General features: G+C 41.6%; 1 protein-coding gene across 7 annotated transcripts in view; it reads right to left on the reverse strand.

Annotated features, from left to right (window-relative positions):
* Positions 1-3,593: 3,593 nt before the first annotated feature.
* Positions 3,594-27,036, reverse strand: part of LOC117204986 (solute carrier family 12 member 4) — a 97,410-nt gene continuing 73,967 nt past the window's right edge. For 5 of the 7 annotated variants that reach the window (XM_033442951.1, XM_033442957.1, XM_033442955.1 and 2 more), the window contains 12 exons: positions 13,557-13,654; positions 10,001-10,261; positions 9,743-9,928; positions 9,298-9,533; positions 9,030-9,217; positions 8,789-8,950; positions 7,245-8,683; positions 6,954-7,061; positions 6,740-6,793; positions 5,740-6,071; positions 5,523-5,662; positions 3,594-5,418 (listed from right to left, as the gene is read on the reverse strand). In XM_033442951.1, the coding sequence (XP_033298842.1) occupies positions 5,327-5,418; positions 5,523-5,662; positions 5,740-6,071; positions 6,740-6,793; positions 6,954-7,061; positions 7,245-8,683; positions 8,789-8,950; positions 9,030-9,217; positions 9,298-9,533; positions 9,743-9,928; positions 10,001-10,261; positions 13,557-13,654 (3,296 nt within the window). In that variant the 3' untranslated portion in view covers positions 3,594-5,326. The remainder of the gene's footprint in view (positions 5,419-5,522; positions 5,663-5,739; positions 6,072-6,739; positions 6,794-6,953; positions 7,062-7,244; positions 8,684-8,788; positions 8,951-9,029; positions 9,218-9,297; positions 9,534-9,742; positions 9,929-10,000; positions 10,262-13,556; positions 13,655-27,036) is intronic. The other 2 variants (XM_033442952.1, XM_033442953.1) reach the window with 2 other exon arrangements.

Raw genomic sequence — 27,036 nt, forward strand, 5'->3', positions numbered from 1 at the left:
AGAAGCGTACAAAGTTACTAGTTAAGAAAGATAAGGAAAGAAAAATAAATATGTTCAAAAACTTTGCTCAACTATACATAAAAAAGTTTACCGTTTAAGAATATTTCAAGGATTTAAAACAAGAAACACGTTGCACTATATTTTATTGTATCGAAAGTTTTAGTCTGTAGTTGGTATTTAAAAATTAAAAGATTTACGTCTTTCAGAAACCAAGAACAGATAATAATAGACATATTTTATCTGATAGAGAATTTAAGTTTTCAAAAAAAAAAAAAGAGAAAGGAATGATTCGGAAAATGATTTATGCAAGAAAGATAGTAAACACTGAATAGGTGTATGTCGTTTATTTATTGAATCGATCTGATCGCAGATATAGTTCCTTCATTCATTATATTTCATCTTCCATAAGTTAATTACAAGTACTCATCGTCGTCTATAATCTAAAAGGGTATAGGGGGTAAAGTTATAGGTAATTTTTTTCACAGTATTGACTCTATTACATATGCTAACCAGATGGCTAAAGTGTTTGTATCTACAAATATATCTTATATTTCTTTCCTATATACATATATACATATATACACATATGTATAGAATCTGTATATGTGCATATCTATATATACATATATTCATTTTATAATGCACCATCTCGCACTCTCTTTCCCTCTTCCATATCCTCTCTTTCCTTTGTCATTTGCTCTTCAACGGCTAACGTGTAACTTCCGCTTCGTGTATCGGAAGCACGCAGTTCCTCTCTTACGCTTTTATACATCTTTTTCTTCTTTTTCTCTTTTTCTTAATGTTTGTTTTTTTCGCTTCTTGTAACTCGAACTCTAAATTTGTGTATGTATGTGTATACGCATGTGTGTGTATGTTGTGTATGTGAGGAGAAAAAACTAAGTGGTGTCGCCACGAGCGAGAGTAGACTTTGGTTTCTTTTTTTCTTTAAGAGGGCTAGATTCGGTGTATTTTTTTTCTTTTTTCCCCTTTTTTTTAAACGAGATATTAAGATTTAAAAGTATATACGTATGTATATAGTATCTGACGCTTGATTTGACACATATGATTGAGGTCTCGAGCAAGTTTCTCTGCTGCTTAGCTCGCATCTCACAGCCTAGAGGTGATTTAAACCAGACGCGGGGCCCGTTCACAACGAACCGCATCGCTACAACGACACACGATAAATCTCCGACAAATGCCAAGCTCGCAGGTTTATATATATATCCATATACTTCTTTTCCATATATATAATATATATATTCTTCCTTCCTTAATATTTTCTTTCTCTTCTTATGCTTACGTAACGTGTACATATGTATGTCCGTGTCCATATGGTCAATTGTGCATTTTCCAGTAAATACAACATAGTAAAATATTAAAGCGACAGCAGAATACGCTGCAATACTGTTTGATCTATGAAAAAGATGTTTCTCTTCTCTCTTGTTTTCTTTCTATTTCTATTTGAACCATGTCTCTTAGATCCATACCAATCACTTTTTCATTTTTCGCTTTCTCTTTCTCCTGAAGTCTACCCCTATTTATATACAACACGTTTACCGTTTATCTCCCTTTTTCTCTCTTATAATTCTCCTCCTCTTTCACTGTTATTATCTTTCTTTGACTTCCATTCTCTACTCTCGCGATAAACTTTTCTCATAGTCAACACGTCTCGTATAAACTATGCGGTGCCGATGCCTATCAGATAGGCAAGTACACATAAAATATATGGTAATCGACAAGTGAGTAACGTATTAAAATTAGAAAGTACATGTCACAACATTGTGGACGATACATAGAGACAGAGGGAGCGTCTCACGAACCTTCGCCGTCTTTTCTCGTCCATCGGCTATGGACTATCCACTTTTTCTTTCTTTTCTTCATCGCAATTGGAAACAGTCCTATTGGTTCTTGGAACTGCTTCTTTTTTTCTTTCTCACTTGATTCAACGCATGTTGACGATGAGGTAGATAAAGAAACGTATTTCATTTTTACACGTGACGCTCTCGTACAATTAACGTATCTAATTTGGTTCTCTAAATCTTTTACATATTAGATATAGGCCTGGTAATTTCGCTTGTTCCATTTTTTTCTTAAATCTTTATGTTTCTTTCGACGACTTTATATTTGAGTCTGTATACAAAATGTTTCAAAAACTAGTTCAGGCTTAAGAATGGACAATAAAAAAATCTCGGTCATTTCGGTCCCATTCTAACAATAAATTCATTTGCTGGTGAATACGATTTTATGGATTATCAGATCGATGCAGTAGGCTGCAACAGTCAACCAATAAGATTACATATGTCGTTCATATTAATGAAATAAAAACTCGTAGGACGCTATCATATTCCTCGTTATCCGATTACATGAATACGAAAATCCTCAATTCATTCTTTAAAATACTTGTACAGCGTCAAACGTAACGAACGAAGAAAAGAACAGTATAACTTCCATGCATTGTGTCCTAGCCGACTGTAAGTGATTATGAAGGTTCGTCGAGTGCTCGACTCTCTTGTTTCGATTAACATCATCCGGAACCGCGATTTGTCTGCGGCTTTCAATTAAGTAGACATAGTGTGTATTGACGAGCATAGTAAAAGTTGCACGCTCGAACGTGATTACTCCACTCTTTTTTTAAAAGATTTTTGTTCGTCAACTTTTTCTTTCTCTTATTTTGTAGATAAACTATACGTCATGTACATATAAGTATATTTATATTCATGTGTATATATATATATATGTATATATATACATATACATAGATAGTGCCTATCTAAAAATGAGATACGGCAGAATTTCGCGCCGCGTATGAAATGTGACATGCACACGACACTTAAATGCGACAGATTACAACGCTACACGCTATCCTTTGATGAAAGTCGGTTAAAGATCCTCGCGAAAAATGTGACTCATTTATTTTTGGCATTCACCGTTCGTTCATTCTGTGACTCTATGCAGGCGATACCGTGAACGCGTTCTTCTTTTTAAGGTTATCACCGTGATGGTTACACGCGTAAGACGCGCACGCACGAATGCACTCCCTTTACATACTTACATAGACGTACTAGAGCCGTGAATCGAACCGGTAGGCCTTGGACAGTGTAAACGCGAACGTAGACGAAGATTTCAACGCGCAAGAGGTTGAGAAGTACAATGGAAAGAACGAATTTCAGTCCTGTAGGTAGGAGATGCGTGAATACTCGCCGTGTTTCCTCCGTTTGTCGTTCGCGGCGCTAGTTGGAAGTAAACGCTACGGTTTGAACTTTTATGGGGACGCAACGTCGAGGTGCCGAACAGTTTTCAGATTTAGTATAGTGAAATATATACATATATATACATATATATACATACATATATATGTATAGATATGTATTATATATAAAACGATGAATGAAAAGAGAAATTTTTTCTTCACATTGATGCTCACATTGTGCGTCCTTGTGCTAGCAATTTATTGCTAACGTTTTAGGTTTACCGATGCATTTAATAGATCCGTTTTATCATTTAAAGTTTGGATTCTAGTGCTATAGATCAATCACTGATGTTACATCGATCATCTATGATAGATTAGTATGTCTTAAGACTTTCGCGGAATATTTTTTTTTTTTCTTTGTAGTACATTAAGAAACTTCAACTCTATGGATAGTACTACTATTGCTAATTCCTCGTGTTAATATCGATACGAAGAATGCGAATTAATAACTCGAAAAAGATTTCGCGATATATATATATATATTATATATAGATATATATAATGTATATATATGTATATATATATACTTTCCTTAGGACATTTAGCGTTAGAATTCTTTAATCGTAAGTAGATCTATGTTTCATAGCGATGTAGTGATACGGATTCGTAATTTTAAGTAAACTGTGAACTCGTATTGCTATTAGAATCCTGACGTCGTATCGATGTTAAGTGATATAAATTAGTAATTTCAAGAATACCTTAGCACTATACTTTGTTTCTAACACACCGAAAGTCTGAACTTCTTTTTCTGCATCGATCTCGTTACCATTGATACTTGTACACAATCTTAAATAACAGTTTGGAGAATATTCTTTTTTTTTTTCTGGCAGTGACGTACTTTTCTTTATACGTCAAAAATTTGTTACTATTTCTTTGACAATAGTGTGGTTAATTTCAATAATATTTATTTCATTAATTAAGATATGGATTTGCCACATTCTCTTTGTCACATTTTCAGATACATTTTCAGTTCTGCGTCCGCATAAAATCGTTCAACGCTGGCAACGTTCGTCCTAACTTTCGCCACGTAGGCGCAAAACGCGCGCGGATATTCGCGCAAACGCAGGCGCCACTGCTCGTCGGCGTACTTCACCGCGCTATCCTAGGCTACCCTAAGTTCATCTATAAGCAGTAGAATTATACATATCTATTATACTCTCTATAACGACAATGCGTGTAGAAAAATGAGCCTCTCGCGTCTTTGGTTAAACGCGAAGCATTTAGAAAGTATTCTGGCAGTGGTTTTCGTAGATGCTTCGATCTTAGCCTCGGACCAAAAATTTTGATTTCAGTTTCAAATGGGAATATAATCGTCGGAGTCGTATCGTAGTGAATTATACTTTTGTTTCTTTATTCTCGAGACGTATCTGTCTCTTCTTTGATTCGACCTTCCGTATTTCCCTTTCGATTTCCTTGGTTTCCGTCGATTGAAGATCGAAACGTTGTCTTAGCGACGTAAAAATACGCTCCGCTTTGTTTTTCTATCTTTCCTCTCTGAAACACTGTTTTGAGAATCCGATTGTATAATGACAAGGTCGAAGTATGCTCTGTGTGCAGCCCTCTGTGCTAACTGTCTGTTGGGTGGTCGCACGTGTAACACGTGTGACACGGATAAAAACCACTTTTTGTATTTTAAAGTCTCTAGCCTCATCGAGAAAAGGGACGAGTGTAAAATAAGATAGATCCTACGTTTCCTAGTTTACGCGTGAAATTCATTCGAAGGAATTTATCTTATCCTTTGGCATGTCACTTTTGGCCTTCTCGTCGAGGGTCAGTTTCTTTTCTATTCTTTACCGTATAACAACTAACGTTCTCGAAGCGGGTACGTTGGTGCCCGGTTTGGTATCCGCGGAAACAGCGTCGTTGATCTGTATCCAGTACTTTTCATCCGATTAGCCGGGCTATTACTGTGTGTGTGTGTGTATGAATGTGTGTTCACAACGCGCAACGCAAGTGACTGCTCAGACAATGGCACAAGAGCAACGTGTTCCGTAGGGTGAAGTAGTTTAGGTCTTTCAGAATTAAACTAGATTTCCGCTGTCGCGAGGCGATTACTTCGATTGCAGCCGGTCTAGTTCACGAGTAGATGGTGATAACCTCTCGTCCGCCACCACGCACCATCAGCACCCTCTCCAGACCTTCGGTAAGAACCTCTAGGAATTCCATGTCTATGGTGCGTTCATTAAGGAAATTAAAAGAAAGAAAGAAAGAGCAGGAACAACAGAGAGGCAAGAAGCATCTGTTATTCAAGTGTCAAATATAGAAAGGATACAGTTTGATTCACGTTCCACTGAGGTGTCCCTTGGTGGTCCAGGAAGATTCAGGATGACTAACTGAGCGTTTTTGCTCTTCTTTACGATCACCTCGTTCAGTTTGATGGAAGTGTGCATACGTCTTACGTTGCCCTCGTCCCTGAAGTCATCATCAACCATTTTTTCAACAGAGAATCTCTATTGGATTTAACGAGTCGTTATATCGTGATTACTCACGGTGTAATTGCAGGTTTCTTAGACTCCGGGCTATCAGTTTTCTTCTCCTCGTTTTCTTTTGCTTCTTTCTCCGTGTTTTCCGTGTTATCCTTGTTCTCCTGTTTCGGCGATCCACCAATTAATTTCGCTTCCTCCTCGTTGACCTCCTTGGCTTCCTCTCCGGTTTCGTTAACTTCTCCTGGCTCTCCCTCTTTACTCGCCTCCGTCTCTTGCACCAGTTTCTCCTGCGCCTCGTCCACCGCGTTTGGATTTTGGCTTCCAGGCTCCTGGAATCTCACCTTGGTGGCAATCTTCACGTCAACATTGTGGTGATGGTCCACGATCGCCTGTACCTGTATCACGTTGATCAAGTATCAACGAATCTGCGACCAACTACCATGTCCCGAGTAGCAGGAGACAGTCAAAGTGTGTCGGAAAAGACGACTAACTCTAGCATCAAAGCACTCTATAATGATCTGACTAAATGAACGATCGCTAAATGGAAGCATTCTGGGCTATGAACGTGCCAATCAAAAGCTGAAACATTTGGAGGTTCTCAGGAGGCCCGGAGACGGTTGTAAAACGTAGTCATGAGAAGCAAGAAAGCAAACTGGTGGAGGGATCCATTGCAGCAGTATTCCAAATCAAAACGTTGCGAGTCAGAGAAAAAGAGATAGACAGGCAGATATAATATTATAATTCGATCGATTAACCGGCGAGGAATCGTGTATATTCTGGAGCGCCGATTCCTACGTCACCTCCAAGAGTTCATTTTCTCGATATGGAAGTGAGTTAATTCGAGTCGAACGTTATATTATCGCTTTTGTATGTATGGCGTATGTACATGTGTAAGTTGGTCAATGCGAATGAAATCGATCAAAAGTGAAATGTGATTTTCTTTTTTGTTACGAAAGTTGGAAACGAGGATTCGTGGATGACACTCGTGTGTGTCTTGGTCATAGTAGACACAAATATAAAGGGGATAAACAGACGAAGGAACTCCGGGAATTTTCTGACAAACCAGAGGTAAATTTTCTTCAGCGGGTACCTCGTTGAAGTCCACCAATGTCTGCACCTTATCCGTGACGAGCACGCAACAAACAGACACATACCGATCAGTAATCGTAATATATATATACACATATAGGCAGATCTTATACTACATATACACATTGCATTTTTTTTTTTTTTTTTTGCTTATGGTTGTTCATCGGTTTCGCGATCTCGTCACTTACCACTCCTAGGGACTCCTTCTTGTTCAGCCGCAACTCCCGCAGCATCTGGTTCCTCTGCTCCATCATCAAGGTTCGCTCGTACGTGTACGCGGATATGTCGGAATCCATCTATGAATATTACCATTAAATGAATAATAAAAACAATTAGTCGCGCATAATGAATTAGAGTCGCCATATTCGTTTCCGCATTTGGTTCTTTCGAACGATGGACTTAGACAACTTTGTTCCATCGAACTCTCTATCGACGATTAATCAAAAGAGTATTAAGAAGGGTTAAGATACACAACTCACCATCTCAACGATCTCCACCTCAGCTTCGATCCTCAAATCGTATAGGAACTTCTTCAAGTCTTTCTTCATCTGAATAGAATTATCCTCCATCTGTGCTACGGTGAAAATCCTCATTTTGCAATTCTTCCATGTGCGATGTTGCTTCAGCAGGAACGGTAACAACATCAAGAGACCACCATCGTGAACGATCCACCAGACATCGATATTTCCCACCACTTTCTCCGTCGAGTCAGGGAAGAAGTTAATTCCTTTAGGCACCAAAAGAGCCATCCTGGCTGCCGCGACTGCTCTGACGGTCTGCAAGAATCCCCTCCAATTCCTTTCCTCCTGCGACTGCTTCCAGCGATAGGGCCAGCCAAGGATTACGGTATTAGGCTTCATTCCACCCAATCCAGTCGTTTGGATCAAAGAACTAAGTCCATCGACAACGTCCCTGACAACCAATACGTCCACGAATCCTTTCACCTTCTCCTCTCCCATCGTTTTGCGCAGATTCACCTTTGCAGCCAGAATCCTACCAGTGTTTTGAATGTAATCTCCGCCAATGCAGCTGACGCAGATCGTGAGACCTTTACCAGCCTTCAGCTGACTGGCAAACGCGAATAACTTGCGATACTTGGGCACCAGATCATCCGTCAGTTTGGCCAAGATGAGAATCTGTGGCCGCCAGTTCTTCGTATGAGGTGGTCCTTCTTCTAATCTTAAAAGAGAATAACGAGCGGCGGATAGAGCCAGACCACGGATCCCGTCACCCCATTCCTTTTCAGCGCCGCAGTATTCGATATATTTGTAAATGCACCCAGCCATTCCCATGGCCAATAAAGCATAGTACCAGCTGGTCATGAACATGATGGCGATACAGAGGGACAGACCGAGGAATGAAAGACTCCAGTGGTAGTACTTAAATCTTGGTCTCCAATTTGGTGTTCTGAGAAGAGTCTGTAGAGCGCAGGCCAGGTTCACGAAGCCGTAACACATCAGGAAGAACATGGATAGCAAGGGAGCCAAGTAGTCGACGTTGCCAAGGAGAATGCCACACTGACAGATGATGATCGTCAATAGCAGAGCTCTCGTAGGTTCTCCGCGACTCGAGCTGGTGGCGAAGGGAGTCAAGAAAGGAATGATACTATCCTTGGCAATGGCTTGAAGCAATCGCGGAGCGCCTGTTAAAGATTGGAGACCAGCACCGAGGGTGGATAAGAAGGAGCCGATCAAGATGACCCACTGATTGGGCCAGGCCATGTTCGCTACCACCAGTTTGCCACCGATACTTTGTCCAAACTTGTCTCGAAGTAGAAGGTTATCTACCGTACCGGCAAAAAGCAGGACACTGGACAGGTACACTGTCGAGGTTGTCAAAATGGCGCAAATAGTGCCGATGGGAATAGATTTCTGAGCGTCTGCGAGGTCACCCGATCTATTGGAACCAGCCATGATTCCTGTGAACAACATATAACAGTAACTAAACGCTTTAGTCACGTTGGTGTTCAATCTTCGATGTTGCAAGATTCCTAGAAACGATAGGAAACTTCGTTACAACTTGCCTGTGACCGAAGGGAAGAAGATACCGATGAGAATGGTGAAGGTAGTGGTAAGATCGACCTGGATCTGGTTATACGAAGACGTAGCCATTTGGTCCATGTCCTTGGGATCTTTTCCATAGGCAATCAATTGGCCTTCGTCTTGGAAACTGTTCCATATGTTCTCTAAACGCCATAAAACCAATATGCTTAATATAATCCACCATTTGCAGGTCACTGGAAGATCATGTTCGAAGGTGCCTACCTAAAAATACACCACTGGCCAACCCGCGAATCCCATTCACGATAGTCACATTATTTTCCACGTAGTAAGGATCACACTTGGTAGTGCTGTTTCCACAGTAAATTTGATGAAGAACTCCGCTGACGTTTTTATTGCATTCGGTCAGTACATTGATATCCTTTAACAACCTCTTGCCAAGAATACACATCCTGGAATGCAGACAAGAACGTTGGTGAAGTTGTTTGGAAGGGAATTTGGCGCAACGAGGATTAATTGTATGTCTATGTACTTGAGGGACTCGTTGCCGTAGATGTTGTAGAATAAGCCGACATAGACGGCCACGATGGAGAGGATAACGCAGGCTAGGGCGACCGTGGCGAACTTGTTGACGAACTTGACGCCGATGAACACGATGGTGCCCATTACTATAAGTAGACACGTCCCGTATACTCGGAAGTTATTATACATGATGCTTGGGTCTTTGGTGAAGTCACCGAATATACTGAGCGACGGCGCCATGTAAGTCTACGACAGACGAAGCGTTTACTTTCAGTTGGTAGAGAGATTTTTGGTTAAAGTGTATGAGAAAGCGATAAGATGAAACGGAATCCTATTTTGTGGTTGCTAGAGGGAAATTTTAATCCTTTGCATTTCGATAAGTTCCTAACACGATCAATTAACACTCTTTCGTGTTGAGAGTTTCTGAATCCCAAAGGGAAGAATTATAAATTTACCAAGACAATTTCAACAGCACCGATAATGTACATGGCAGCAGCTAAGGTGGTACCCGTGTAGAAGAGCATTCCCACAGCACCACCAAATTCTGGTCCTAAACTTCTGGATATCATGAAGTAGGATCCTCCGGCTGGTACCACACCATTGGTCGCGATGGCACTCATGCTGATGGCGGTCAGCATTGTCTACGTGGACAGAGAAATATAAACATCGTATATAATTAAAGAAAGCTCCGTCGCCGTTCTATCGATACCCACCACGCAGCAACAACATAGCACGATGAAGAAACCTTGAATGGCGCCTGCCGTCCCAACGACCCAAGTCAAACGAATGAAGAGAATAACACCGAAGATATTTTGGATGCAGGGCAAAAAGACACCGATCAAGGTACCCATTCGTGCTCCACTTTGAACAGGCGAAGGTTTGGCGTCCGGATCGGTTGCAGCTGGAATCGTGTTGCTGTAATCCGACAGGCGGGTGAGGAGCGTAGAGATTCGAGGGCGGACTTCCATCTCTTCCTGAAAGGAAGAAAATCGGTTTATAGTATCTTGTTCCTTATCGACGTCAAATTTAGGAGAATGATATAAAAATGGTCAGATTTTCAGAGAGTACGCTGTAACATCTAGGGGAGAATGCACAATTTGAACAGCTTAAGTTCAAGCATATTAAAAGCCCCGATAATGGTCAGGCTAGCGTGAAACATCTGGTTAATTGGATCGCTTTGAAACTGTTTCCACCTGATACACAGGCAGCCCAATTTCTTGGAAACATAAGCTGGCCGTAACAGGCTATGAGATTCAGACAGAACATTATCTCTAATATTTCCAACACGAAGGTGAGCCCATTTTAATTTATACTCTGCAATATCTTACGTGATAAATTCATTTACGATCCCTGTCGTATAAAATATAAAGCGTTAATTAAAGCTTCTATTAATAAAGCTTCTATTTCAAAAATAAATAACGATTCAGTTTAGATCTATGATTCCAATTTAGAGTTAAAAAGATATTAAGAACCGAGAAGAAAGCTGGCTGATATATTTAAGTCGGTCTGATCAGGCGCCTACTTTTCTACTACTTTGTTTCGTAAACGTTCATACTTTACAATGGTAATTTGAAGAATCGAACAATTTGCTTTCAGGCAATTGGCTGAGCTCGTACTATCTATTCTACCTACGACGTTAAGTTTCATTATAAGCGTTATATAATTCTATAAATTGATAAATTGCAATACATTGGCTTTTACGTTTCTAAGGGTGTCCGTAAGTAGAAAAGAAAGCTTTTAACTTTATGAAGTCGTACAGTTTTCAAACTTTCGAAGTTATTAATGTTTCGAAAGAGTGAAAGTCTCCAACATTCGTTATCACGTCGTCTGGTTTGTCTTCGTTAGCAGGAAAACAGGTCGAGGAGCGGTTAAAAGAAGATACCGGATTATAAATATTCAGTGTGACAGAGGAAAGACGATACTGGGAGGAAATTTCATCCCGTCCAGACGGAAAAAAGTCGATAAATATACCGAACGGTCGTTTTAATTGGACTGGCGATGATACTGTTTGCGGATTAATCACTCAACGTGTTTAATTAATTGATCAACGAGACTTAATTCATTGGCAAAAGGAAAAATCCGCTAGATTTCCGACCGTCGGAAAATATTTCCTATAAAATGCAATTCACGCAGTATCGCACGAATTTTTATTTCGTAGGAATCTTGTCGTCAAACGCTTTGTAATCACAGAGGAACTTTCATTGAAATTCCTCGGCAATTCTCCTGAATATTCAGCAAAGAATAATTAGTTCTCGAGGAAGAAAAAGCTCTTGCTAAAGCGAGTATAAACAATGAAAAATTAACGTGTTTCTTCAACGAACAACTTCAAAGTAAGCATTCGCTCGGAAGAAACTTCTCGGACGAAAATTATTTCTCTCGGTAAAGTTTTGCAAAATGTTGCTTCTAATTTCCACGCGGTTCTCCTGGTCCGAATTTCAACGAGCTGCTTTACGGCGAAAAGTCGCTTTCTGCATCGACACGATGTTACCAGTCTAACCAGGGAAGCTCATCGAGCGGGAACGCGCGATAAGGCGCTGTAGGATTCGATTTATGTTTGCGTCAAAGTGTAGCGAGTTTCGACCAAGTTTCTCACCTGTTTCTAATCCAATTAGCATCCTATCTAAGCGATACCATTAATTAATTGTTAGCCCGCGAGGAATCGATAATCGATAAGACGGGGGACAAATCTAAATAGATCGATGGATGGAAGATTAATAGTACGAATTTGTAGGAAGCAAAACGGAGGATTTCTCTCCGAATTAACGACGTATCGACCTTTTGAATTTATGCATGACATCTTTTGCGGCACAATGTCGAACGATATAAAATTCCAAGTCAACAGAATTAACGAGAGATTTCTTCATTTCCAATTATAAGTAATCAAAGATTCACCCTCTCAAAGCGTTTTATTATCATTTTTTTTACAAATTGAAAAGGATCGATGAAAACCATTAAATCCCAATAATATTAGTCGCAATCGCTGAAGCATTCGAAAGGCCAAAAGAATGCGCACGACGAGCCTTTCGTTTAAACGGCAACGCGGTTGGATCGCTTTCAAGCGCAGTCCTTGAACCGACCAAGAATCCAGGTGCAATGTTACGTAACGAGCGCATTCTGACAGGCGGAGATGCAGCAAGAAAACGGAAGGGAGAAAAGGTAGATCCGGAATGACGCAGCGGAGGATGGAAACGCGTGGCACTCGTCGTCTATAGTCGGTTAATTAACGTGTTCCCTTTGGCCGTATCGTAGTCTTCTCATAGACTGAAACTCGCGCGCGGTTTGGCTTCGACCTCGATTCCTGAATATCCAATTATCCGTTTCTCTTCTTGCTGCAATAGTTCTCTCTCTCTCTCTCTTTTTCTTTCCCTGTCGGTCGAAACTATCTGCGACCAGACCAGCCTTATCGTTGCTGATTTCCTCTGCATCTCTCTCTCTCGTTGCCGCTTCTCGTCTCTGCCCCCTTCGTCTACCTCTGCTTTGTCGAAGAAGCGAAACGAAAAAGCGACGAAGAGTCTGCTTGATATACCAAGTATCGAGAACTTGAGCGTGTTACAGTCGAATCGGTTCTTTTTCCGCTTTCTTATGGAAAAATTCACCGTCGTCCTTTTGTCTGGTGAAAGGCAAGAAAATAATTCGACAGAAGCGAGAATTTAGCAAGGAAATTAAAGCGAGCGTGAGACCGCTCGCGGGAATAGAGATTACGGTAAGAAAAAGAAGCTCGAGACACTCAGGTAGGAAAGGGGCTCGTCAGAGGGGGAACGAACAAAAGAAAAATAAAAACCGCCGACGAAGGACAATGTTTCGAAGAATAAAACAAGATGCGCCACCGTGGAGGAATCCATTCGTGGGTTGCTTGGTCGTTGAACGACAATTAAGCGAATTGCACACTCCAGTGAATCCAACCCTCCCGCTCGCTCTCTCTCTCTTTCTCTCTCTTCCTCCTTCCTTTGCGTTTTAACGAAGGACCCTTCTTTCGAGAGAAGATAGTCGGAACCTTCGTCGTCCCAGTTTTCTTATCTGTTCAACTACCATCGCTATTGTTCGCGTAACCAATTTCAATTACAAATTCAACTCCCGATACTTCGCGTTTTGCCATTTCCGCTATCGCTTCGGACTTAAAACTATGCAAGCATTTCTTAGATCGTGCCTTGTAAAGCAATTTCAATTGAGTTTCAAGCATCGGTTTATATGGTCGTGATTTTAATGTAGAAGCTTAACGTCGTCGACGATAGAAGTGCTACTGGATCGAAGTGAAATGTATTTGCTTACGCTATAGAGGAAGAGATTCGTCTCGTATTCCGTCTTCTTCTCGGAATTACCGCCGCCCACCATGGAGTCGCCATCTCCGCCGGTGCCGCCGCCATCGCCTGAAAACAGAAAAACATTCTGTAATTCTCTCTCTGTGGTTTATCACGGCGAAGTCTGAAAGAAATGTCTAGTAGTCGATCAACGTTACCTGATATCGTAATATGACACATTTAAATATTAAAAGTATAGTAATAGATTTCCACCTAGTTTATTTGGCGATTCGTATGGAAGAAGAAAGGACCACGGACGATTTAGAAAAGATTTTCCCTGAAGAATGAAGACTGGAATATAAACGACGTTGCAGCGTAACGATAAGACGATAAACCTACCGTGTCTTTAGAAATAGCTTAAGTGATCGACGACCGTGTATAACCGAGGAAAATCTAACAAGGCGGATTTTTTGGAATTAGCGTGTCTTTTCTACCTTTCCTCGAACTCACCACGCTTTATTAATTTATCGTCTGCGGGCTGTTAGTCGGACACGCGCGCGGTCGCTTCGGGGGTTAGACTTTCCGCTTCCTCGGAACATGCCTTCATCGATTACTTATTCTCTCCACCCTCTTTATTTCGAGAAAATACCAAGTCAGGAAATTCGAACGTTTACCCACACCAGCAACGTACCTAACTTGAGCCATTTTTCTATCGGTCAGTCTGTAATGGAATTTTGCCAAATAAACACGTATTTCTTCTCCAAGTGGTCTGCGCGCCTATTCCGACTTTCCCCGAGCCGTTTTTATATTTCAGATAAACTCAACTGTATTAAACTCGTCTGTACACAGTTCGTGCTAGTGGAGTGACAGTTCGCGCCAACGATCTCTCGTACTGCAACGAACGTATTATGGAGGAAACAATAGCGATAGAGTAAAGTTAGTAGTTAAATCGTCTCGAAGCTTGTCTGCCCGTTGATCTGAATATCTGTGCAATAGAAAGTGGAGAAAGTTTTAATAGAAATAGGAGGGTGAAAGCGAGAACGCTTCGGTTAAAAAGTTTTAATAGGCGTCGAGAGGGAAGCAAACTGACAGATTCCCAGTTAGTCTGTATCTGGAGATTGACTTTTTCACTGCTATATGTTTTTTTTCCCCGTTATTTTTTCTGTTTGTTCCTCTCGAACGCGCCACCGCAATCACAAATTGAATTTCGATCGAAATCCGGGCTTTTCCTTTCTACCGCGCAACGATTAATAGCAAACGAATAGAAAACAAACTTCCATTTGTTTCTGGTTTGCCGTGTAAGCCGGAAAATCTACGAAACCCGAAACTTGGATGCAATTTCAATTTTTCACACCGAACAAAGTAAAACTATAAGAATCGCTAAAATATTTAAGCGATACTCGATGACACGTTGAATTATCGTCAGGTTTGTCTCTTTGTTGTTTTCTGAAATAAATAACTAAGTCAATTATACTTGTTATATTATCATATAAAAATAAGAAATATAAACGGAGAAGAAACACAAGTTTGCTAAAGCTCCATGATCATAAGCTGCATTAAACATTCGTATCTTAGCGGCGTAACAGCCATTTCCAGAAAATCCCAAGTAACAGAGAGTCGCTTTATCTTTACACGAAACTGTGAAACGTTTCTCGTGTTACCGTGTCGCAGACAGAAAATCGTACGATAACGGAATAGGAATACACGAGCACGTAAGATACCCGGGAAATATCGTTCAGTCGTCGTGGATCCACTTTATGGTTGAAACGTACGCGCAGAATATAAGTCTGCCAGTGGTACGTGCTAGTGGTACGAGTCAACCTATCGATCGCTATCTCGTAGACTTTCGATTTAAAATTTGTTTCGTCACTTCAAACCATCTCTGTGTGTTTCATAAATTAGTCTCCACCTAAGAACGAAAGAAAGAAGAGAACGAAAGGAGTTTGTCCTATTCCAAGAGACACATACGTATATATTTATAAATTTATATGGAAAAATTGTCCGATCGTGTACGGATTGATCCGTGTCGATCGATCGGATGCGGTAGAGGCAAGCAGAGTCTGCGGAGGCGTCACGACGTGCTTCCACGTCGAATCGACGTCCTTCACTTCCGCGGAAACGTATTTCTACCCGCAATAACGAATTACTCTCACGTTTCAATCTGGCCTCTGGTCGTGAATTCCGCGAACGTTCGTTTCGTTCATCCAACGTTTCAACGAACGTCTTGCACTCGATTTATTTACCTTAGTCTTGGCTGTATCGTTCCACGAAGAACTAAAACATGGAAAACCGTGGAAAATCTATCGTGCACTGATTTCGATCTTCTCGCGCGATCTCTCCGTCTCCATAGACTGTAGTCTTACGTAAAATATTTGCGTCGGCTGGCGATAGTTTTAAGATAGAAACGGTATATAGCGAGCAAGTTTTATACTTCTGGAAAATTGTATTTCTAAGACAATACCTTTACTTGGGAGATTGCATACGGGAATTTACGATTTAGAGAATTTTCTCCGGTTTTACGTAGAATCATAGAGTTGAGTTCGTCAAGAGAAATCTCGGTCAGAGGACTAGATACGTGGAAATTGTTAGTTGTCCCGGCAAATCTAGGCAATTTGCTTGTTGCCAATTATATTTCTCTTACAAAACTGCAAAATTTCTTTGATCGTCACTTCGAAACCGGAACCGAAAACCGACAACGGCGGTCATTCTATCGAAACTGTGTCGCTTGGAAAAGAAGTGGTCGAAGTAGAATTCTCTCTCTTAAAGAATTTTTATTCGGTGACGTGTGATCGACCGGAACGATATCGATTTACGACGCAAAGTGAACTCGAAACTTCCTTTGCGCGAACAGAAGCTACCGAAGGGAAACAGACCGTACATCCCTATTTCCGCCGCGTATTTTCTCCTCCTTCTCGTTGCCCAGGGGAAATGTTATGAGAAAACAAGATAAGTTGCGCTCGCGAACGGCCATCGAAGCGTCGAGTATCCAAACGAAGGCACAAAAAAGAATTGCTCCCCTGTTTTTCCACGAGACGATCGTCGTTGGGTACTTACGTTCGTATTTTTCGACAAAACGTAAGCCGTGGAGAGAGAAAAATTTCAACGAGGATCCTTCGATCGATATGATAATGGGATTGGCGAGGAGATCTCGAGGTCGACGGGCATAGAGCAATTAGGAAAGGCTCGATATTCGAAACAAGCTTGCCGAAGTAACAGACAGGTTGCGTCCGAACAATCTAAAAACTAGGCCAGTCGATATTAACTTGCTGATTTGTCTCTCAGTTCCTTTGTGAAACCGCGTTCTGCCTCCGTCTATATCTGGAAATCGGTAATTGCATTCAGATGGTCGATGAAATTCGTTTAATTGAAAGTTTAAATGAATTGTCAAGCGAAGAATTACTCGATCCTGCCAATAGTTCATCGATATTTCGCTGATTTAGTAGCTTCTTCCATATCGAAGCGATGGTTGCTCTGTTGCTTTATTATTTTATACGAAAAAGCGACGATTCTCCGCAGAGATATTTTTGGCCGAATAACAAGGGGATAAAAGAAATCGAAGGAATTGGAAGCGGATTGGAAGGGAACGTCGGTGGGAAAGGCCAATGCTGATTCGGCTACTTTAATCCGCGCGTTTCTTTGTGTGGGAAGAGCAGTTTCGCCGGCCAAAACAGGACACAGGGACACGTGACAAAGTACATCGAAGAATGCGGTTACGGTCGACTTTCTAGAAAAGCTGTTCGTACGTCGTTTCAAGCACAAGTCGATTTGCTTTTCCAATTCTTCGCTTTGTCGTTTGGCTTTCGTGTTTCTTCATTGAATGTTCTTCCTCCCTTAGATTCCGCTCTCTGATTCTTTTCAACATCTCCAACGTCTCTTCCCGACGTTCCAATTTTCTAACTCGTGTTTTCGAATTCTCCGATCTCCTTTCTGAGAATCGCCGTTCGTTTCTTTTCTTACTTTTCGTTCTTTAGTTTCCCGATTGATCGATACGACAGATATATATAAATATAAAGTTTGATTCGAAATTAATCGAGTTGGTGGTCAACATGGAAGCATCGGTTGATTCAGCTGCACGCTGCAGGAACAATCTCGCCGATGCTGGCGACAGCGTCTTGCGGTTACTCGAAATTCAGTCACTCTTCGTCCGGTGCACCTTAACTTGGCACGGAACACTGCAACCCTAACTTGCATTGCGTTCGATATGATCCTCCAATTTCGTGCAAATCGCAGCGAAATCGAACACAGCTCGTATCGTTCGCAAAAATGTTGCTCTGCGATCGTTCTCCGTACAGCTACGTACGTAATTTGGTCAATCGCAATCGTTTTTAATAAAAATAAAACTGTTTTTCTAAAAGATATCGAAGCATCCAAGAGAGCAATTGTATCAATTGCGAGAATACAAAAGACACTGTTCGGAATTTTGAGTGGCCGTCCGTTTATGGATAGGCACATTCCCTTCTTCAGGAAATTCCGAATTTCACGTCCTCCTTGAGCTGTAAACCTAATGACTCCGAAGTGAGGTAAGAAACCACGGGAAAGGACGATGGACGGACGAAACTCAACGGCTGATAGGGAGAATCATCAACGTAGTAGGATAGTTCATCATCGAACATCGTACCGTGCGGGTGAAATACTTCACTCCCAACAAGATCCTACCACCGCCGTGTTCAGAACATCGCACTTTACGTTTATACAACAGATGCAAATACAGTGCTGGATTGTTCCAACACTCGATCTATTAAACCTCCTGCACCTCGAGCGTTAAGTCATTCGAGGTACGCGATATCGAGCGATCGGTTTGATCCGACCGGTTGCTCTTTAGTCGACAATTCACAAACAGTGAAAACACGCACGTGAAACAGGCACGAACAGTTAAAAGGGAAAATTTCCCATCAAAATCGCGCGCAACGGAGGAAACGGTGTAGGCAAATTAACATCGTATCGTAATAACATCCAAAGACACTTTCGATTCACGTCGAGGAGGAATCGCGGCAACTGTTTAATCGGGACTCGCGTTTAGTCGAGTTTCCGTCCGACAAACTACATCGAGTTCCATGCATCCCTAATTATTTTAATCGTGTTTGCTCCTTCCATTATGCGTTCCTTGGTGGTGGTGGTGGTGGCGACTGGAAACACCGTTAAAAGCAACGCGCGCGGCCGATAGCAGTTTCGCAAAGCGTGGGAGGCCAGGGTAATTGCGATGCATGCCAATATCGACAGCGAGAACAGGTAAATACGAGAATACCCTAACGAAACCAAGGGACAGAGTGAATTAATTAGAACGTAGATTCGATGGGGATAGGGTATCGGTTGCGCAATTGTTGCGGTCTATGTTTAATATCAATCCTGGTCAATTTACGTCGAACGGTCGGCCGATTATTTAACGCGTCAGTAAAATATACAAGTTCTCGTTGGTTCGGCGCCGTTTCACTGGAAATTCCGTCGCTTCAATCATCGTGAACGCTAATTACATTCACGTGATAAATATGCGCTGATATATATCGCAACCGTTGGATTTTATTATCCGGCTATTTGGATTGGGTATTTAATTTGGAATTGGACGAGAACACGTGAAATCACCCGATGATCGATGTTAACGTTTCTTTCATTGCGATATCTGATGAAATTAACGGCTTCGGAACTGATTTATCGATAGACTCGAAATTTAAGAAATTTCTGCCGTATAAATTGAGACGTCGAAATCGTTTCTTCGAAGATTCATTGACTGACGTTTCTCGTAGCGGCTTACGTAACCGCGTAACAGCGAACAACGTTGGTGTACACGTAAACGCTCGGATACGTGCGGATGAGTTACCCTAAGTGGCTGAACTCGTGCAGGCGGGTTTCAAACGCGATTAATTCACCGACACGTCTTACCTCCCGAACTCTTAATCGATTTTGCCCGAGACGACCAAGATTTCCTGATATCTACACCTGTTCAAACGTGTTTCTTATATCGTTGAAATTAAGGAGGAATGTTTGAAAACACAAAGATGATTCTTCTTATGATACAGGGATTTAATAAACAAAATTACCAAGTACGTATAATCATATACTGTACGTTTGAGGCAATGGTATATTTTTATGTTTGACCGTGTTTCAGACAAATATCTGCGCGTAGTTGCTTTGGGACAGGGAGTTGCAAAGTCTCGGAAGTATGCAGTAACCTTCTCTGCCGTGGATATTGCCAGCTACGTTTACGACCTGTTCCACGAACGATCGTCAACTCGTAGAACTTCACGCGTGTACTGCGAGCAGCGAGAACAAAGTATTTGACTATTCAAACGCGGATTTTCGGCTGGAATAGTTTCAAACTTCCTCGATGTGGACCACTGGCAACTTGCGCCGGTAAATTCCCACGTGATTATCAATTTCCAGTTCTGGAACAACTACCATCTATTCTACGTTCAAGATTACGCTCGTCTAATAATCGTAAAGTTATGGAAGATTCGAATTTCATTCGGTAACCGCAGTAGAATATTCGTCGTAGAACAAAAGTGGCGTAGCCGAGGAAAAATGGCGGAGATTCAACTAAACCGGAACATGGGGTCAGGGGACGGAAACGATTGTTCGAAAGATTCGAGCCAGATACGAGATCGCGCAATTGGAACGCGAACGATAAGGAGGAAGAGTGCAGCAAGGGTTGGAATTCGAGAATTTCAGCTGGCGAGAACATTTGCCAACGTTTGTCAGCCAGATCGCTCGCTCACGATTCTCTTAGCGAATTCACTACGAGAATTAAGCACCGCGTCCTTTTCGGCCAACTTGAAGAATTATTGGCTGAATCGTGAGCGATTAAACTCACATTTTACATTCATTCGCCGAATATTTTGGCTTAGACCCGGCGATGATGAAAGACTTAACTTTTCGCGACGTGACATTTTTGCCAATAAATTTTGAATATTCCATGGCAGGCAATTGGTCGGATTTATATGAGCCGCGCCGTTTAATTGGTATCCTGCGGTTCTACGAACGCGCGTGGAATCCGCGCGCTCGGCCGCGTAATTACTTACTTACGTATGCCCGGTTAAATCGAATCGGCTCGAACCGGATACTCCGTGACCCGAATGAGGTCTGAAAGCTGGGACTAACGAACGATCGTTCCGCCTCTCTTCTCCGTGCATTCTTACGTTATCTTCTTAATTGGCACAGCGATTCGATGAATTTTTACGCGATTTTGATTCGCTCGTAACAAGATAGAATAAAAGGTCCAGCATCCATAAATCTGTCAAATAGATTTCACCACGTTCTTTTTCAAATTCTCTATATTCGCGCTAATCGTTCTTTCTATGTTTATGTTCATTTCTTGCGACAATTCGAGCTCAGATATTCTACGAAGCTGGAAAACGCTTTGCGACGTTTCCAAACGCTTTGAAAGCCAGTCGAAGAGGGAAACGTAGGAAAAGTCAGCAGGCAATAGTGGAGAATGGTCGATGATCGCGGGCTTGATAACCAAGCTGTGTGCGTACGAGCATAAAAGCAAATGGTAACAATGTCGGGCGTGTCCCGGTTGGTCGGTGTCCCAATTTCTCTGCTCGCTGAATCACGATAAATCGCGCGGCGGCGCGGCGGCGTGGGACCGGGGCGGCACGGCGTCGCGACGATAGTATTCGGCATTCGATTTTATTACGACGGCAGTCAGGTGCCGGTTATTGGCACTGGGCTGATTTATGCGATCCTGCGTGATCATGATCGACGGTGTTGCTGAGCGCGATGGTGGGCAGAATGGTGGTTTGATCTCGTGGAAACTTTGGTTCGCGTTTCGACAAAACTCGTCCAATGTTTGAAATTTGTTACTTTTCTGAAAACTTTGTGTCATTGTGTGATTCTTACTTTTTTGTTTTGGAAAAAGTGTCTACTAATTGAATGAAAAATTATTTTATCTAAAGTAATTTAAAAATTGTTCGCAACTTAGTATTTTGTTAAACAGTTTACACATGGACGAAAAAATGTGAAGTTGCTTCGAATGTATCGTCGAAGATATGGAACGTCGTAACGACAGGAGCGTTAAAAATCTTAAATCAAAAGTGAGAACTATGATTCCGACGACGGTCCCTAATTCGTTTAGGAGGAAGCTACGACGACCTAGAAATTTCCACCTGACAATTACGTCGAATCAGACGTATCAAAAAAATATTCCAAATTTTATCTGTTCTAGTTGTTTCAGATTCTATGCTGTAAAGTAACGTTATTATATTTTTCGAGGAAGTAACATTTACCGCGTCGGGAGTTAAACGTAAAGCGTGACCGTGAGCTGTCTGGATGTGTGCAGAAGTGTGGTAAGCTCGAGATAGCAAGAAACGTCGTCACGTCGTGAGCATCCTTACAATGGAAACTACTTAACCCTCCGCTTGCCCTTGTCCTAATCTCGTTTAAACGCGCACGAGGCCCAGCACACGTTTTCGTCGTGGATCGACCGGCTACTCGACCGAGAGGAGATTCAGTTGAATCAACAAAGCGTTGGCTTACATCGACTACTCGTCGAAACGGCTAAGCTATGCCAATCTATCTTCTTCCGTGTTGCACGGTTTCGTGGCAAATGAGAACACAACTATTATCATACCACAGTTCGTTCTGTATTATATTGTAATAAATAACAACAATTACCATTCCAGTAGAACGTCCAAGTACCTTCGATGTAAATTTACTTTCTTATTTGCATACAGTAATTTTTATATTATCGTATTAGCGTTTTGAAAGAATCTAATCCGCCGACTAACCGATGAAAACGAGAAAAAAGATGCGAATATTCGATAAACTGAAAAATCTTCCAGTCTATCGAAACTGTACTCGTCCTTGTCCAAGAATTCTGCAAAGTCCGCGATATCCTTTTAACTGGGATCGATCAGCCACTCGAGCGCTAGGCAAATTCGATTGGATCAACAAAGTGCTGGTTGGCCACAATCCCCAAACGAGCTCGTTTCATCGCAGCTTCAAGGCTTGGTTAATAAATGTTTCGTAAAAACAAACTGCCAAAGTGAAGCTGCTTCGTTGCGATTAATCGAGGCAGAAATTCGCGATTTAAACGTTAAAAGGCAACTGAAGCAGCGTGGCCCCCGGCCCGAACAGACCGAGCACGTTTGCCTGACGGGTAAACGAATTAATTTGTCAACGCGAATTCACCAGGGCGCGGACGAACAGCTCGAGTAAGAGCACGCTTGTCTCGCGTCGTTTCTAATTTCGTTAGCTTCGATGAAACGACGACAAATGGCCAACCGTTGCCTCTGCCGCTGATCAAATTAATTTCTGATCTCTCTGGCGAACTTCCCCGAGAACCTGTTCAATGGAGAAAATTTCATTACGCGTGGACTAGCAGCGTGACTTGTTCGCGAACCTCGTTTGTGTCGAGATTCGGAATCAGTTAACAAATTTCAAGATTTCCTTAGATTTCTCATGTTTCTCGAAGGAAATACAATTGGCAACGTTTTGAAAACTATTCCATGGATGTTACGAACTTGACTCGTTGTTTAGGGCCAAGTTGGAAATGTTTTATGTGCGAGATAGAAATGTCGTGTACATTGGTTTGTGGGCAAGAGCAGGCAATCGGATGGAAAAAGTCGGTTTGCTTGCCTATACCTTTTGTTTGTTCTTACGGTGAGTTCACACGAAGCCTGCGAGATGTTGTTACGACGAACTGTTTCGCTGGAAGGAAAGCTCGGATAAACCAACTACGATTACTAGTTCATCGTTCCGCGAGACTCTAAGTGACTTTGCCTGCTCGCTCGAACGATTAATATTATCGTTGTTTGCATTGTGGAGCTTCCCGATTCGATACGATTTCGCTCGAATGAAAAGTCAAAAATATCTTTCTATATATGTTCATTTCGAGAGAAATGATAAATTCGAGAAGAAGCAGGAAACTAGAGTCTTCGATGAATAAACTTTACCTTGTTAAAGAGAATTTTGTTGGAGGAAAGAGAAAGAGGATTATTTTTCCTTATCTTCTTGCCGAACTCTCGGGAAATAGAGATTTTCAGATTCGAGAAATCTTCCTTGCAAGCTACTCGATACACAGTTACGGCGAGTTTAAACGTTCTTTGTTCCTGAAACTTTGTCATTCGTCTTTTTATCCTTCCTTGACTCGTTCGGGTTTCCTTCTGGCCGCAACAAACCGACCATAGATTAAGGCTAATACTGTTCATCTTGTCTGCCATCTCGGCCAGGCTATAAATCATACAAAATAACGGATATGAATTCCACGAGATAGAAGCAACCTGCATTTTGCCCTCTACAGACCACTTACTTAATCCACTCTTTTAAACAACATCTGCGGATTGCTTTGCTTCCAGTTGTGTCTGCGTTTTAACCATCTCTCCTTTTAGCTCGCCTCTGTACCTGCTAAATATTTATCCGCTGAGAATTTGTTTCCAAGTTGAATTTCAATTTCGATGCTTATACTTTAAACGTAACGTCACGAAATCTCGCTTCCTTCTTCCAGCGAATATCGTTGGTTATCCTCTAACGAATTCATATCTCGCGTTATGTAGCGTGGAATAGTTTTAGATCGTTAAAAGCAACGAAGAAGATCAATGTGTAGCGCATAAATGAATTGGGCGACGCGAGAGAGCGCGTGTTCCATATTCGCGTCGCATAAATTCACCGTGAAATAAACTCTTCCGGCTGGGATGTTTTTCCATCCGCAATTTCGACGATTTACCGAGGTCCATAGGATCGCGCGCGTAAATTTCACGAGCGGTGGACGTCTCGCGAATCTGCTCGGTTCCCGACGACTCTGCTCGTAAATTTCGCCATGGACGTCGCGATATTCGCGCGGAGAGCACAGCCCTTCGGGGGGTCCAACACCGACGATGCTCCACTTTCGAATTGTAGGCCAACCAAGTGGTAGATCTTCAACAGCGTGGAACATTCGAGCGTCCCCGAAATTTGCATATCCCACTATGAATATTCGACACCCTTTCTCGACGTGTTTCCGCGCCAGCGGACACGACGTTTCTTCCGAAAGTAGCCGATTCTTTTTTTTATTACGCTTGCTATATCGCGTTTTTTTATAGCGCCCTCTATTTGAAGATACGCGATGGAAGATATTTGGAAGATTCTACTATTTTCCGAATTACATTTTTTTCATATTATTTTCAACGCATTTTCCCTGCCATTTCTATGTTATATTTCCTGTAGACTTGGAATTCCCTTCTATTGTTTCATTTTCTGGCACAGTTTCCAGTCCATTTGCGATACACAGATTTTTCACGACGTTTCTCCTTCTTTCTTCTTGACTTTCATGAATTTTTCCCTTCTTGTTAAAGACATACCGCAATCCTTTCTGGTAAATTGTATTTTGTCCTGAATTATGTAGCATTCCCATGTGTATTGCCGAGCTGGTAGCCAACCATCCCCCTTTCTTCCCTTTTTCTTCTTGTCTTCTTCGTTCAGGGAGTAACAGTGGAGAACGTTCCTCTCGTTCCAGAACGGAGAGTAATTCTAATTTTATACGTCATATACTTTTTTCTGTGACAGAACCTTTTTACATTTTTTATTTGATATTTTTGGTTGCGTGGAACGTCCATAAATCGATGGACCCGAAAAATGCGTTGAAAAATATTGCGAAAGATTGGACTGGCTCTGTGGGACTCGAACCATGACCTAGTTGATGGAAAGCAATAGTTCTAACCATTCTACCATTTTGTCACAAGCCTTTTTATTTCATCGAACTATCGATAGATAGGTAGAAAAGGTCGTCTTCGAAATTAAATTGCCGATAGGAAATGTCATTTAAGAAATTCTAAAATTCATCAAATGCATAATTCATCGTCCGAATGTCGACCATAATCAGCTTGCTGAAATCAAGTTGTCGTGTGATTATTCGCGCGTCGACGACCGCCGAAAGAACAACCTTTGACAATTTCGATTTCAGACGTCGTATTTTTACACGCCAACGCGACAGACCGTATCTCCGAGGAAATTCACGCTCTGTTCGCTCCTAATTGTCGATTATTTAAATTTCATCCAGTTTCCAGACAGCTCTTTGCTCTCTGCTCTCTCTTTCTCTCTCTGTCGCAGCGTCCGATAATGTTCCTCCGTCTTATATCGCGAAACACCGACACATTTCCGGTTAGCTTTCGTTTGCTCTACTCCCGAACGAATTACCTCGCGGTATATATATATATATATGTGTGTGTGTGTGTGTGTGTATATATATATGTCTCTCTTTCTCGTGTTATTCCGTTTCGTGGCATTCAATTCGCATCGGTTTTCCCTCAGCAAGGACGAATATTTCATTGAACGTCCAGCTTCGTCACGGGTATTGTTAAACGATTTCTATTCGCCCCCGAGAATACAGCTTTTTAACGTTTTGTTTGTTCGAGGATATGGTACGATTTTTGAAAGAGAGGCATAGCGTGTTGCGAAAATAGGTGAACCTTTTTTTACTTTTAGCAATTTTTCGAATAAAAGATTGTACGCGAGAAACGTGTCGAATGCGATTCACGGTTCTCGCAAATTTTTTATACAGTCGGCAGTAGTAACGCTTGAATAAAACATTAGTTACGTTTTTTTACGATTAATTATACTCTTTCTTGATTATTTAAAGATGCGAATAGACGCTTGGAAGCGTGAATTTCGTTACCAATGAAACGTTGTTAAAAGATATCAGCATTTAAATAGTATACAAGCTCCTATAAATATGAATCTATCGTCTAATCATGGGGAAGTAGAATGTCTGATCACATACGAGCCGCTTTCACTTAAACCTTCTTTTCTCCTCTCCTTTCAAGCTCCTTTATCTTCTCTTCGTATAGTAATTCTTTAGTCGTAACAATACTTGTTCCTTTTCTCTATATCTACGTGACGGTATTAATTACAAGAAATTACGTGGCTATTATTTCTAATTAATTTATTCGAGAAGATTGTCTAACGCAGATCTCGGACCGAAACAGCAATTGCAACGTCAATCGAGTGTGTTCGTTAGCAAATTCCATTTCTCCTAATTCGAAAGAGCCATCACGTACGCGCGGCGCTGTAATTTTTTCGCTTGAAATACACAATTGATCGAGCGAACAAGAAATTCGCACGGGACGCAACCTCGTTAAATTAATGGACGTTCGTGCAAAACGGAAGCCGCAAATACCTGCGGCCATTTGCGGTTGTCGCCGCGATACGATTCTCGAATACGCGTCATCGAATCGCTCGATCGGTTTCCGGCGCAGCACGTCGTTACCTTTCGTACCGTTTGGAATTTTCGAAGCCCAGTCGATCGCACCTTCCGCATTTGAAATATCAGAATATTTTCGAGCGTGAACCAATTTTGGAAAGAACGAAAAATTACCATAAAAGAATATAAGAATATAAAAAAATCTCTCTTTCTCTCTCTCTTGAAGTTTGGCAAGTAGAAGAGAGAGATGAATAGAGAAATCATTGAACGTTTTCGAATGTTCTTTTCATTGCAGGTTTTCAGGGAATAATTACATTCTTACGCAAGCAGCGATGAAACGTTAAGCACAATGCAATTCGTTCGTCAAGAAACCGACACAAATCGTAGGTGTAATTCATACCGG

Source organism: Bombus bifarius, unplaced genomic scaffold (assembly GCF_011952205.1).
Source record: "Bombus bifarius isolate JDL3187 unplaced genomic scaffold, Bbif_JDL3187 scf7180000007986, whole genome shotgun sequence".
Classification (NCBI taxonomy): Eukaryota; Metazoa; Arthropoda; class Insecta; order Hymenoptera; family Apidae; genus Bombus; species Bombus bifarius.